Source organism: Hyperoodon ampullatus, assembly GCF_949752795.1.
Source record: "Hyperoodon ampullatus genome assembly, chromosome: 15".
Taxonomy (NCBI): domain Eukaryota; kingdom Metazoa; phylum Chordata; class Mammalia; order Artiodactyla; family Ziphiidae; genus Hyperoodon; species Hyperoodon ampullatus.
The window spans coordinates 36,228,655-36,241,761 of NC_136928.1; the positions used below are offsets into that span (position 1 = coordinate 36,228,655).

The window sequence follows — 13,107 nt, forward strand, 5'->3', positions numbered from 1 at the left end:
AGGAAAAGCACAAAGACAAAACTGACAGCTAAGTACAGGCAGAAGTCAAGAGGTAGCAGGTCACAGTAAATACAAGCAATCAGAAGCAGAAAGAAAGGAAGAAAGCTCTTAGACCTTCAGAGGAACTGGCTGATTTAGCTGAAGGCATATTTGCTTGCTTTAGGCAGTCATCTTGATCTTCATCTAAGCTGCTCAGAGCATTCAATTGGTTTACAATTTCTGTAAACAGAAGCCAGTCGAGACAAATGTAAGGTAAGGTCATTTAATTAAAGAGCCACAGAAGCATGGTGTTACTCAAAAAGACAGAGAGGGGATGTTTGGTTAATCAAGAGAATACATTCAGAGGACGTTATTTTTGATGAACTATAACAGATGTATTTAACTGAAAGTTATGCTATACTCATATTTTAAAATAGGAAACATTTAAAAAATTAAAATTTATATTAGTACTATAACAACTATGTTAAAAAACAAAAAACAAAGATAATAACCTGAGAAGTTGACACTGGCTTTCACATTCTGCATTTGTAAAATAGGGCTTTAAATGCATGCATTAAAAACAGAATAAGAAATATCATCTGATACAATAGAAAATATGTGCTATTTGTTTTGTAATATTCTAAATTTAAACTTAAGTTTTAATAAGTTTTAAGAATATATCTATATGAATCATGAACATAATAAGCACTTGTTCATATTCTAGAATTTTAAAAATCAGCACAAAAGGGCTTCCCTGGTGGCGCAGTGGTTGAGAATCCACCTGCCGATGCAGGGGACACGGGTTCGTGCCCCGGTCTGGGAAGATCCCACATGCCGCAGAGCGGCTAGGCCCGTGAGCCATGGCCGCTGAGCCTGTGTGTCCGGAGCCTGTGCTCCGCAACGGGAGAGGCCACAACAGTGAGAGGCCCGCGTACCGCAAAAAAAAAAAAAAAAAAAATCAGCACAAAATAAGAAAAGCAGGCAATAGCTATTTTCTACTCCTGCTTTCTAGGGAATTTGTTCTTTTAAGGGAACTCTTGAGTGTTTGCTATAGGATATCTTATAATTTAGCCAGTAAGAGACATAATAAAAAAGACAGGAACAGGTAGAAAAACCTTAAAATAAAAATTCATTTTGTGCATAAACAGAATTTTTAAAAGTGAGTCATACATATTGTGGACAACTCCAAATATGTGAAATTATTATTCACTGGGTGAAAATTAGCTTGGAATAAAATAATAAGAACCTACTAGAATATTCTAGTTAATCCTTGCTGTTTCCAAACTTAAAACCTGGGAATAACTTAGGCATTAGGACAGACCAAATAGATCCAGATCATTCAGTGGGAAATAAAGAAAATGGTTAGAAATAGACAACAGTTGTGAATTCAGCATTAAAATGCTGTTTTTTAACACTGTAAATCTAAGTACACATTCTAAATTTTATGTGAACCAAATAATAAAATACACAGTTTTAATAAGGTTGCCTTCATCCATTCATTTGTTGTTGAACAAATACTTGTTTATCACCCTGTGCCAAGTACCATGCTTGGAACATAAGGATGAAAAAAACATAGTACTGTCCTCATGGAATTTACCATCGATAAAGATAGAAATTAATACAGAAACAGACAATAAATGACTACTAGAATATTAGGTGGTCAGAAATGTGTATTGTCATATAGATCTTTGAGCCAAATACATATGAAAAACTGACATTCATTTCCCTTGTCTGAATGAGAAATATATTTTGCAAGAATAAAAATGCTTGAGATAGTCAAAGTAAATCATAGAAAATAAAGAGTAAACACAATACCAACTGAACTCTTAATCTGAATGTGAATAATAAGAGTTAGTCAACCTTTATAAAGTATCTTCTTCCATTTTATCCTGCCAATAGTTTAAATCCCATTCAGACTCAAACTAACCCAGCAAATTCCTCAGTAGGCAGAGTTTATTCTCAAATTAGATCTTTTACCCCCAACTAGTAGTCATTGTAACTTTGTAATTTTCAGGGAAGTATAATGGAGAGAATCTATCCTATGTGATTACCAATGCATGACTGATTTTTTAAATTCATTACTAGTTTTGTATTTTTTTTAAATTTGCAGATGGTTTATTTTTAACTTCAAAAATATGAGAAAAGAAATATTAATAACAGTTAAATTTATTAAGCAGTGGAAAGGGCTCTGCATATGTTATGAGTTAATTCTCATAAACATCCTGAGGTATTATTATTAATATTCACATTTATCATGTATATTAGTATAATTTATTTGCACTGTATTCCCAGATGTGTAATTACGAGGCTAAAATATTTTAAAATAATGTTCAAAGATTTGTAGTTTTCTTTACACATTTTAGTTATTTAATATTCTTAGATGTAATCTCAATGAGAGTAGAATTTATTTATTTATTTATTTTTTGCGGTACGCGGGCCTCTCACTGTTGTGGCCTCTCCCGTTGCGGAGCAACAGGCTCCAGACGCGCAGGCTCAGCGGCCATGGCTCACGGGCCTAGCCGCTCCAAGGCATGTGGGATCTTCCCGGACCGGGGCATGAACCCGTGTCCCCTGCATCGGCAGGTGGACTCTCAACCACTGCGCCACCAGGGAAGCCCCCTAGAAATAATTTATTTAAGCACCTTATATAATGAGCAATAGAGGGAATACTGAAGAAATATTAAACTTGGTTCTTACTTTCAAAACATTATTAATGTTCCATTATAAACTTTTAGGTACAATGTGGGCATTTATTTAAATACTATCAAGATGACTGAATTACATGACTAAATTATTTACACTGTAATTTTTCTGAATGTTTAGAATATTTCCTTCCCCTCACCATGCTTTTGGTGATACCTAAAACCACTGATAAAAAAATAAACAAATAAAACCACTAATGACCATTTCTTCATTAATTAACCCAAAGTAATTTCTTATTTCCATTCTTCTCACTGATGACAAGTTGTCCTTCCTATCCTAGCTTTCCCTATTTATCTATAGCTTAAATAAATCCTTACTTAACACCTAGAACTTCTGCTTCTAGAACTTCCATTCATATTAACAAAGTGAAAAGGTAATGCTCCTCTTATTTGGTATGCAAATAAATCTCCATCCAAATCATAAAAAGAAGCAATCTCCAAAGAAATACCATTTACCTATATAAGAAATATTTCTCAAGTACCTATTATACTTTTTGGGGACAGACAAGTAAAGCAATATACAGTGTATGATAAATATAGTATTTGTTAAGACTGAGCTATGTATCGTAGGGTATGTGAAACTAGAAGAGAGGCATACAACTCAGTCTGAGGTCAGGAAGCCCTCCTGGATTTATGCAAGGAGGATTTATTGAGTGAAAATAAGACAAAAAGACATCATTATTATTATTAAAATAAAGAAGAAACTGGAGGGCATTTCACAACAATGAAAGGGAGGCGAATGAGAACATGATATACTTGAGGAACAGCAAGTTGTTTGGGGTTTAAGATACCAGGGATGCGGAATGGAATGAGATGAGGTTGGCAAATGTCCTATCATGAAGGTTACAGTGACCAAAATAAAGAATGTGAACTTTACTCAGAAAGCTCTGGGAATCCACTGTAAGATCAAATGTATAGTTTAGAAACATCATTCCAGGAGCAACATGGTAGCTGCACTTGAAAAAAACAGGATAGGAAGCAAAAAGATGAGTAGTTTAGCATTACCGCTCCATGAAGGGAGGCACTTAGTAAATATTTGCTAATTAAAGAATAGATTAAGAAGAAAGCTTTGATGGTTAATTTGACATGGAGGATGGGGAGAGGAATCTAGGATACATGCCAAGTTTGTGTCTTGGGTGACTGTGTGGACATTAGTTCTAGCACTGCAGTGGGGGCTACTCAGTTTGGCCATACCAAGCTACAGGTGCCTGTGAAACTTACAAAAATAATTCAATTGGCATTTGCATATGTGGGTGCACAGCTTAAAATACATAATTTTGTTATGTATTTCTCCTTTTAAAAAAGTACTTTTCTGTTACTTCCAAATTTCCTGCAGCCAATGTGTTTTACATGTATAATCAGAAAAACAAAAATTAAAAATTTAAAAGAAGATTTATAACACAAATTTATTCCCAGAATTTTTTTAAGTGGGATGCTTTCCCAGTAATATACCACCCTGACCAAAAAAATTCCCTGGCCCAACATATTTATATAATACTTCTTACTAATTAAAGCCTTGTTTCACCAAAAATTTACACTTCAGAAAATGCTAATAATGCTATGTAATAGCACAAAATAATTTCTACCCTAGCACTACTCAAACTGAGCAATAATCCTGTAGTGTAGCATTTAGTCATCATAACAGTGTGTCAATCTGGACTTGCTTCACACTGGTGAGAATAAGAAGGAAAACTAAATTAGGGGCAGGAAATCGAAGCACAGGGTCAAGTAATTTGAGACTCTTCTTTACATTGGAAGGCAAAAGAAGATAGAAATTGACCACCAGAGATTATCACACTGAACCAAAACAGGGGGATGGAAGTGGTGTCACAAAGAGTACGTGGGTTTTTCTTTTAAGAAAGTCTGTAGTGGAGTTAAAAGGGCAGGGTGTGGGAGGGTCTGCCTAGAGCTAGAACATACCTGCAAATCTTGCAGCATCCTCACTCTTCCCTCCAAAGTATAATAAGATTCAGTACAGGTATATCTCATTTTAAGATGGTCTAAGATAGTAACACTGCAACTTCTTAATAGAGATCAAGTTCCCAAAGGTGTCACTTTTCTCACAGGCTTGAGCCCATAAATATTTGATTTATGGATATAACTAACAAGTTTAATAATTTGATTTTCAATCCCTTTAGCAGGTCATATTGTAAATGAATGAATGAACTGAATGAATGTCATAACACTTGCTGTAATTTTTATAAAGGCAGAAAGACATATACCTTATATTTAAATTTTAGCAATTGTGTGTTTTTAATCTGTGTTTATCTTATGTCTGTCTACATATCTATGCATATATACGTATCTATCTACAATATATTTCATTTATCTCTAGAAATGTTATAGTTTAAGCTACCAACCTAAAATTTGGTGGCTAAGAACAAATGATTACCTCTCACAGTTCTATGGGTTAATGCACTCAGCTGAGTAGTTTACTGCTGTTAGATGGTGGCTTGAGACAAAGTCATCCAAAGCTTGGACATCCAAAATGCCTTCTTCACTTACATGTTTGGTGTTTCAGCTGAGAGGCAGGAACAACTGGGGGCTGGTCAGGCATCTCTCTCTCTCTCTCTCTCTCTCTCTCTCTCTCAAGTGGCCTGTCCATATGGGTAGTTTGGGGTTCCTCTCAGCATAGCAATCTTGGGGTAGATGGACTTTTTACATGGCAGCTGGTATCCCCCAGAGAATGCACTAGAAGAGTCCCAGGTAGAAGCTACAAGGCATTTTATAACTTAGCTTTAGAAGTTACAAAGTGTCACTTCCCCACTGCATTCTACTGGTTAAAAGTGATTTACAGGGCCAGCCCAGAAGACAGGGAGGGGACTATAAAAGGGCATGAATATTGGGAGGCTTGTTTCATTGGAGGACAATCTTTGAAGATTAGCTACCACACAGTAGATCAATAAATCAGAAAGTTGAAATCATTCATTTTCTTACTAATCTAACATACTTAGTATAACTTTTATGTTAACTTTCCAGTACGTTTACTTATGCACATATATGAAAGGCACAAATATTAAACTGTACAATTCAATGAATTTTGACAAATGTATACACCCACGTGACACAAGAGGAAGAACATTGCATTATATCCCCCCCACAATAAAAAAATCTCATGCCTCTTTTCAGTCAATCCCAAAACCCACCAGCTATAACTATTCTAACGTTTTTAACATAGGATTAGTTTTGCCTCTTCCAGAATACCACGTAAACAGAATCATACAGTATATACTCTTATATAAATCCTCTTTCATTCAGTATAATGGTTTTGACATATATCCATGTCATTGAATGCATCAATAGCTCATTTTTATTGCTGAATAGTATTCCATTCACAAATATAATACAGTTTAGCCATTCTCCTATTGATGTACATACACCTGAGCTGTTTCCAGTTTGGGGCTGTTATGAATAAAAATATTATGAATATTTTTGTACTAGTCTTTTTGTGGATGTATGTTTTCATTTCTTTTGGATAAATATCAAGGAGTGGAATTGCTGGGTCAGAAGGCAGGTATACGTTTAGTGTTATAAAAAACTTCCTAAGTGATCTTACCATTATACTCTCCATGAACAATGGATGAGAGTTCCATTTGGTCCACATCCTTACTGACGTTTAGAATTTATTGTCAGTCTTTTAAATTTTAACCACTCTGGTGGGTGTGGAGTTGTGTTTCATGATTATTTTAATTTGCTCTTCCCTGATGACAAGTGACACTGAGAACATTTTCATATGCTTACTGGCCAATGGTGTATCTTTCTTTGTGAACAACAGGTTTGAATCCTTGCCCATTACAAAAAAAAAATAGGGTTGTCCTTTATTATTATTATTATTGAGTTGTAGGACATTAAAAAAAATCTATTCTGGATACAAGCCTGTGTCAGATATATGCTTTATGAATATTTTCTTCTAGTCTGTAACTTGTGCATACATTTTCTTAATGGTCTATTTCAATAACCATGTGTTTAAAATTTTGATAAAGTCTAATTCATCAAATTTTTCTTTCATGGTTATTACTTTCTGTGTTTTGTGTAAGAATGTAAAAACCCTGTGCCCACTCTCAGGTCACAAATATATTTTTTTATTTTTCAGAAGTTTTATAGCTTTAGCTTTTACATTTAGGTCCATGATCTACCTTGAATTAATGTTTGTGTATGTGTAGGAATTGAGGCTCATTTTTTCCATATGGACATCTAGGTGTTTCAGCATCATCTGTTGAAAATATTTTCCTTTCTCTACTGAATTATGCTGCACCTTTGCTAAAAATTAATTGACCAGATAACTTTGGGTGTATTTTAGGATTTTCTGTTTTGTTCCACTGATCTGTCTATCCTATGCCAGTACCATACTATCTTGATTATTATAGTTTTACAGTAAATCTTGATGTCAGACAGTATTAACAATTCTGTTCTTTTTCAAGGTTATTTTGGCTATTCAGTTCCTTTGCATTTCCAATTATATTTTAGAATCAGCTTTTCAATTTCTATTTTTTTAAAAAACATGCTACGATTATGAATGGCACTGAGTTGAAGCTACAGATTTGGGAAAAAGTAACATCTTTACAATATTGAGTTTTCTAATCTATGAACAGAGAATCTCTATTTATTAAGACCTTCTTTAATTACCTTCAGTAATATAGTTTTCAGGGTAGAGGTTTTTCCGCATCTTTTGTTAAGTTTATTTCTAAGTAGTCTATGTTATTTTTAGCCTCCATTGTAAATGAAATTGTTTGGTTAATTTCATCTTCCAAATGTTTGTTGTTCATATATAAAAATATACATTTTCTATATTGATTTTGCATCACGTGCCCTTGCTAAGTACAATATTGAATGAAAGTGGTGACAGCAAACATCCTTGCCTTGATCCCAATCTTTGGAGGAAAAGTGTTCAGTGTTTCATCATTAAATATGATGTTAGTTGTAGCTCACCATAGATGCTATTTATCAAAATGAAGAAATTTCTTTACATTAAAACTTTGCTGAGACACTCAGTATTGAATTTCTTCAAATGCTCCTTTCTGCATCTATTACGATGATTATATGGTTTTTCTCCTTTATTCTGTTAATATGGTTAAACCGACATTGCATTCCTAGGATAAACCCTTAAAGAATGCATATTGGTACTTAAATATTAATTAGCTCCTGGTTCCTTCCCTAAATAAATATTGGAGAGCTTCTAACTTCTCCTTCAGAGCTCTTACTTCCATCCTGGCCCTGTCAGATGGGCTCTCAGTATCCACAGAATTCTTCCAGAGTCTTGTAAGGGGTGCCAGAGAATGTTCAGTTGTCCTTAGTACAAACAAAGCAGCATTAGGGATTAAGAGTGATATAGAAAGTAGGCTGAATCTCTATCTTCTGCCACTTCTACTATTCTCTGAGTTGACACATCTGAGTTCTAAACATTGGGAAGAGATACTCTTGCTTTCTTCAGTCTCTCACCCTAGGGTCTCAAACTCCTTTAAGAAAGAGGTAGCTTGTACCTTACAAACTTTTTAGCTCAAGGGACTAGAAATGCCCCACCTCTCTGCTTCTATCCTATTTTCCAACCTTAAAACCTAGATAACAGATGCAGTATTCCAGAAATTCTCATCCTTCACACAGATCTCCAAAATAGGTGGCCATTTTAAATTATTTTACTTTATAGAGTCCACAGCAATTCTATGATTTTGTTAATCACTCTCCTAGGTACTGGAGAGTAAATGCCCAAGTAAAAACCAGAAGCACATTAATGGATGTATTTTCTGACCAGGGCCCCAAGCTTATTCTGAGGACCCTTTTCATCTAAGAAAAGAGACCTATTTATCCCCATTCAGAGCCCTAGCAAGTAGGACATTTAATCCCAGAGGGCTGAGTCATACCATAATCAACTCTAGATCCTCAAATATGAACTGTTATCTCCTCTACTAAGATCCTCAAATATGAACTGTTATCTCCTCTACTACCATCTGTGCTGTAAGATTCTGTTCCCTGAAGGTGGCCAATATGTCACTCTCTCTTCCTACTCCTGAATTAACTTTACCAACTTTAGGAAAAGGATTAACAAACACCAGGCAACATGCTTATGGTAAAAATAAATCCTGATTTATAAACTGCATCTGGATGGGAGGACTCTATATGGACTATATGCCTGATAGAAGGCCATAGCTTGAGCTTCTCTAATTGTGGAGACTCTCGTAATTGAGCATGTCCCTTACAGGGACCCTGAAAACTATACCTATCAAACTATTACAAAAGATATCAGTTCTTGTGCAACATGAAGATTCTAAGTCAAGGTAATCCCTGATTCTAACTATGTGGATCTTGTCTCCTTGTACCCAAGTTGTCATTTGGGGGAGAGGTCAAAGAACAGTACCTAGGCTGTCATGAAAACTCCAGTGAAAGAGGAATGCTCTGCTGAATGCTGTTTCCTGTCCAATATCCTCCTAAATGAATCTAATACTAAGTTTGGGCTGTTCAGGTCCTGTGAGTCTGAATGCCTAACTAGAATCCTTGCTGATCTTTGCCACAATTGTAAGTATACCAGGAGCCTTTCAGGTTTCTCATGATGTCCGGTTTCCCCAATAATGCTCTGTTGTAAACTGTTTCGTTTAAACCTAATTTTCTGAGCTACATTCAGTAGGACTTTGTCACTTATGCAGAATGTCTTTTTTCCCCCTTTCTGTTGGTGTGTATTCAGAAATTGAACATGAATCCCAAAGATGGTCATATCACCAAAAACTGGTTCAAGCATTGTGAGGTTGCCATACAGATGGAGGCACTGTTTTGAAACCATATATTATTTCCAATACCAGCTACAGTAAACTTTCCATTCAAAAGCTTTGTTCTTCCAACTCCAAGGTCAATCACTCCCACTACATTTCAGTGATTTTTCCAACTGCCCATTCATGGGTGCTGCACCTCTGCAGAAGACATCTATACAGGTAACTTCAATAAAAGGTTCCTGCCTAAGAGCCAGTCCCTGTATCCAGTTAGCAGTGAATTCTGTCTCAGACAGGCAGAGGAGGGGCTTGTGATCAGTCAAAATATATATACCATGAATTTACTTTTACTTCTAGTAAAGTTTGTAATTTCAGAAGATATACTTTATCAGTTACTAATGATTTACAGCCATACTCCATAAGAGCACAGGCTAAATGAATAGCCTCTAGGTATCAATCTAAGATATACCCAAAATAATTCTAACAGTCTGTTTCTTCAAGAAGCTTGCAGCTTAGCTGAGGAAATAATGTACCCATATAATTTTATTGATATAATGTGATTGCATTTTATGCATTTATAATATATACTTAATATAGGCAAAATTTTAAATAATAATTCCTTCCTCCATAAAAATTGTGTCAACAATTTTTAAAGCTGCAAGAAAGTGTGAACATAAGCTGTGTTTAAGTTATTGCCACTTTAGCTGGTAAATAAAAATACCCACCATACTTTATTTGTACCGTGTTTATAAAATACATTCATTTTGTTTACTCTTAAGCTATTATTCAAACATTACTATTGTTAAATTTTAATATAGTTTTTATTATCTTAAAACCATTTTACTTAAACAGTTATAGAGTGGTAGTGCTGGTGCTGAAAAAATATTCCTGAAAGTTAACCTTGGAATGGAATTTACAGGTGCTAAAAAAATGCAACTCAGGAAGCCAAACAACTGCCATAACATGCTGTGCTATTAATTTAAGTGATTGTCCTCTGCAAATATAATAGAAAATGCTGAGAAAAAAATGTAACATCAAAGCATAGGTATGTTACAATGATTGTGGGTTTACCGACTTAGAACATGAATGTAATCACCCACTGTCCCTACTTACTTATGCTCCCTCAACACACATTTTATATTCATTACTTTTGGGAAACTAGTCTTGAATTATTTAAGGTCTGAATTATGTGTCTCCTCCACATCACATTCTTTCCATAAAATGGGACCATTCCATCTTACATAAGATAGTATATGATCAAAGGTCAAAATGAATGGAACAAGATAACAAGACAGAGTGATCAATATGGGCTACAATAGGAGACAGAAGCCCTCTCATTTATGGCCTTTCAGTTAACATATTTTAAATTCTCAATGTGTTCCAGACAATGTGCTAGAAACTAGGGATGAAAAAATGATAAGAACATAGACTCTACCTTGAAGGAATTTCATAAAATATGGACAGTAAATACATAAATAAATAATAACACAAACCGGTAGCATTCTGAAGAAATTCTGGATCATCATAAATTACATTAAAACGATTGCTTCAATTAGGGTCAGAGAATTTTAGGCTATCTAAAAAAGTTATTTCTGCAGTGGAAATTTTAGAAATTAAGATGTATATATATGTATGTTTAAGCAATAAGGGTTGCTATGGTATGAATGTTTGTGTCCCTCAAAATTAATAAGTTGAAATCCTAATTCCCAATGTGATGGAGGTGGGGCCTTTGGGAGGTGATTAGGTTATGAGGGCAGAGTCCTCATGAATGAGATTAATGCCCTTATAAAAGAGACCCAAAAGAGTTCCCTTGTCCCCTTTCACCATGTAAGGAATACAATGAAAAGTCTGTGACCCAGAAGATGGTCCTCATCCGACCATGGTGACACCTTGATCTCAGGCTTCCAGCCTCCAGAGCTGTGAGGAACAAATTTCTGTTGTTTATAAAGTACCCAATCTATGATATTTTGTTATAGCAGCCCAAATGGACTAAGACAAGAGTTCAGTTATAAAATCTAGTTATTACTGAATCCTTTCATTAAATCTGTATTTTGCTCAAAATATGTCCTTTCTTTTCTTTTCAGCGCAGAACTTGTGACATGCTGCTATCACCTTTTTTTTCCCATTGCTATGATGAAAACAGTACATTGCTCAAAACAGCTATGACTATGAAAATGTGTGGTTTTCTTGTTGCTACTTATGTATTGCCTAATTGAGATTTAGTTTTAACCAAAAGCCATATACAAAGAATAAACCATATTCTCTAATTAAAAGGTCAAATCACATCCCACTGGAATTATAAAAAAACTCATGCTGTAAGGAAATGCCTGCATTTTTAAATGGTACAGCAGTAACACAAAGGATAGAGTGATCAAGTGTAAGATGGAGAGGCCATGAAAGGCTTCTTAGAGGATGTGGCAAAAGAATTAAAATTTGAAGGACAGGTGGGAAGTCATTGGAGGTGGTAAGGGAAGGACACCAACTTACCATCCTAAGCACTCCAACTAGCCAAATAAAACAAAGAACTCAAAGATAGCAAAGACATGGCATTTTAAAAAGTATTGTATGATTTTGCTGACATTATAAACAATGCAAATGTCAGCACTTATTATTGAAAAAAGAAACCCAAAATGTTATTGAAATAAAAATAATAGCCAGGAGGGGTTGGAGGGAGAAATTCAAATAAAGAGAGGAGAGAATCATATTGAATCTCACAAGGTGAGTCAACACATTCTGTTTCATATTTAATGTTAGTAGAGAAATACAGGTTCATTCAGTTATCCCTCTAGCTTATTTATTTTAGAGGATACTATTCCAAAATGAAAACAGAGGATATATAACTTCCAAATTACTCTATTAAAAAATGCTTAAATAAAGAACATTTGAGAATGGCAAAATGTAAGGGGTGGGTGGGAAAAAAATAATAAGAAAATTCCCAAATAAAAATATAAAGTAATATAAGTGAAATTAAGTATGTCAGTTATCAAGAAATACAACCAAATACTGTTTATAAAGAGAAGTATTTAACACAGATAGGATTAAAAATAAAGTGATAAATACACCAAGTACAAAGAAGGCATGGATTATAAATATCAATATCAGGCAAAAATTCAAGGCAAGAGGCATTAAATGGGGCAAACTGATCAAATTATAATCCACGATGAAGCTACAACAGAATAAATTTTTATAAACTAAATAATTTAGGACTGAAGTTCTCTGTCTTTCACTGATGAACTATATAAAAAGCATAAGAATATAAATGACTAAATAATATAAATGTAAAGTTTGGTCTAATAGCTACATGCTGAATCTGACAAATAGAATATACATGTAAAAAGATATTTATGGAAAATTTACAAAAACAGATCATGTATCTACACTACAAAGAAAAAGATCTCAATCATATTTTTTAAAAAATTGAAATATGACAGGCTTCAGAATCTTATTTGAATTAAGTTAAACTAGAAATAAACAAACTAGAAATAAACACAACCCATGACAAAGCACATTCTCCTAAACATTCCTGGGTTAAATAGGAAATCAAAATGGCAATCATAAATTAGAAAATAATACAGTTACCCTTGAATAAAACAGGATTTAGGGGCATCAACCCTCTGTACAGTGGAAAATCCACATATAACTTATAGTCGGCCCTCTGTATTCATGCTTCCTCCAAGTCCTCAGTTCTTACATATTTGCATCTACAGATCATGTAGCACTGCAGTATT

At 34.5% G+C, this 13,107-nt stretch overlaps 1 protein-coding gene across 10 annotated transcripts in view; it reads right to left on the reverse strand.

Annotated features, from left to right (window-relative positions):
- The window catches only part of EHBP1 (EH domain binding protein 1), a gene marked incomplete at its 5' end in the record, with an annotated part of 340,841 nt that overhangs the window by 194,120 nt on the left and 133,614 nt on the right, over nucleotides 1-13,107 (reverse strand). For 6 of the 10 annotated variants that reach the window (XM_079720387.1, XM_079720390.1, XM_079720383.1 and 3 more), the window contains one exon: nucleotides 115-219. The exons of the other annotated variants lie outside the window; for them this stretch is intronic. In XM_079720387.1, coding sequence (XP_079576513.1) covers nucleotides 115-219 — 105 coding nt within the window. The remainder of the gene's footprint in view (nucleotides 1-114; nucleotides 220-13,107) is intronic. 10 annotated transcript variants of the gene reach the window in all.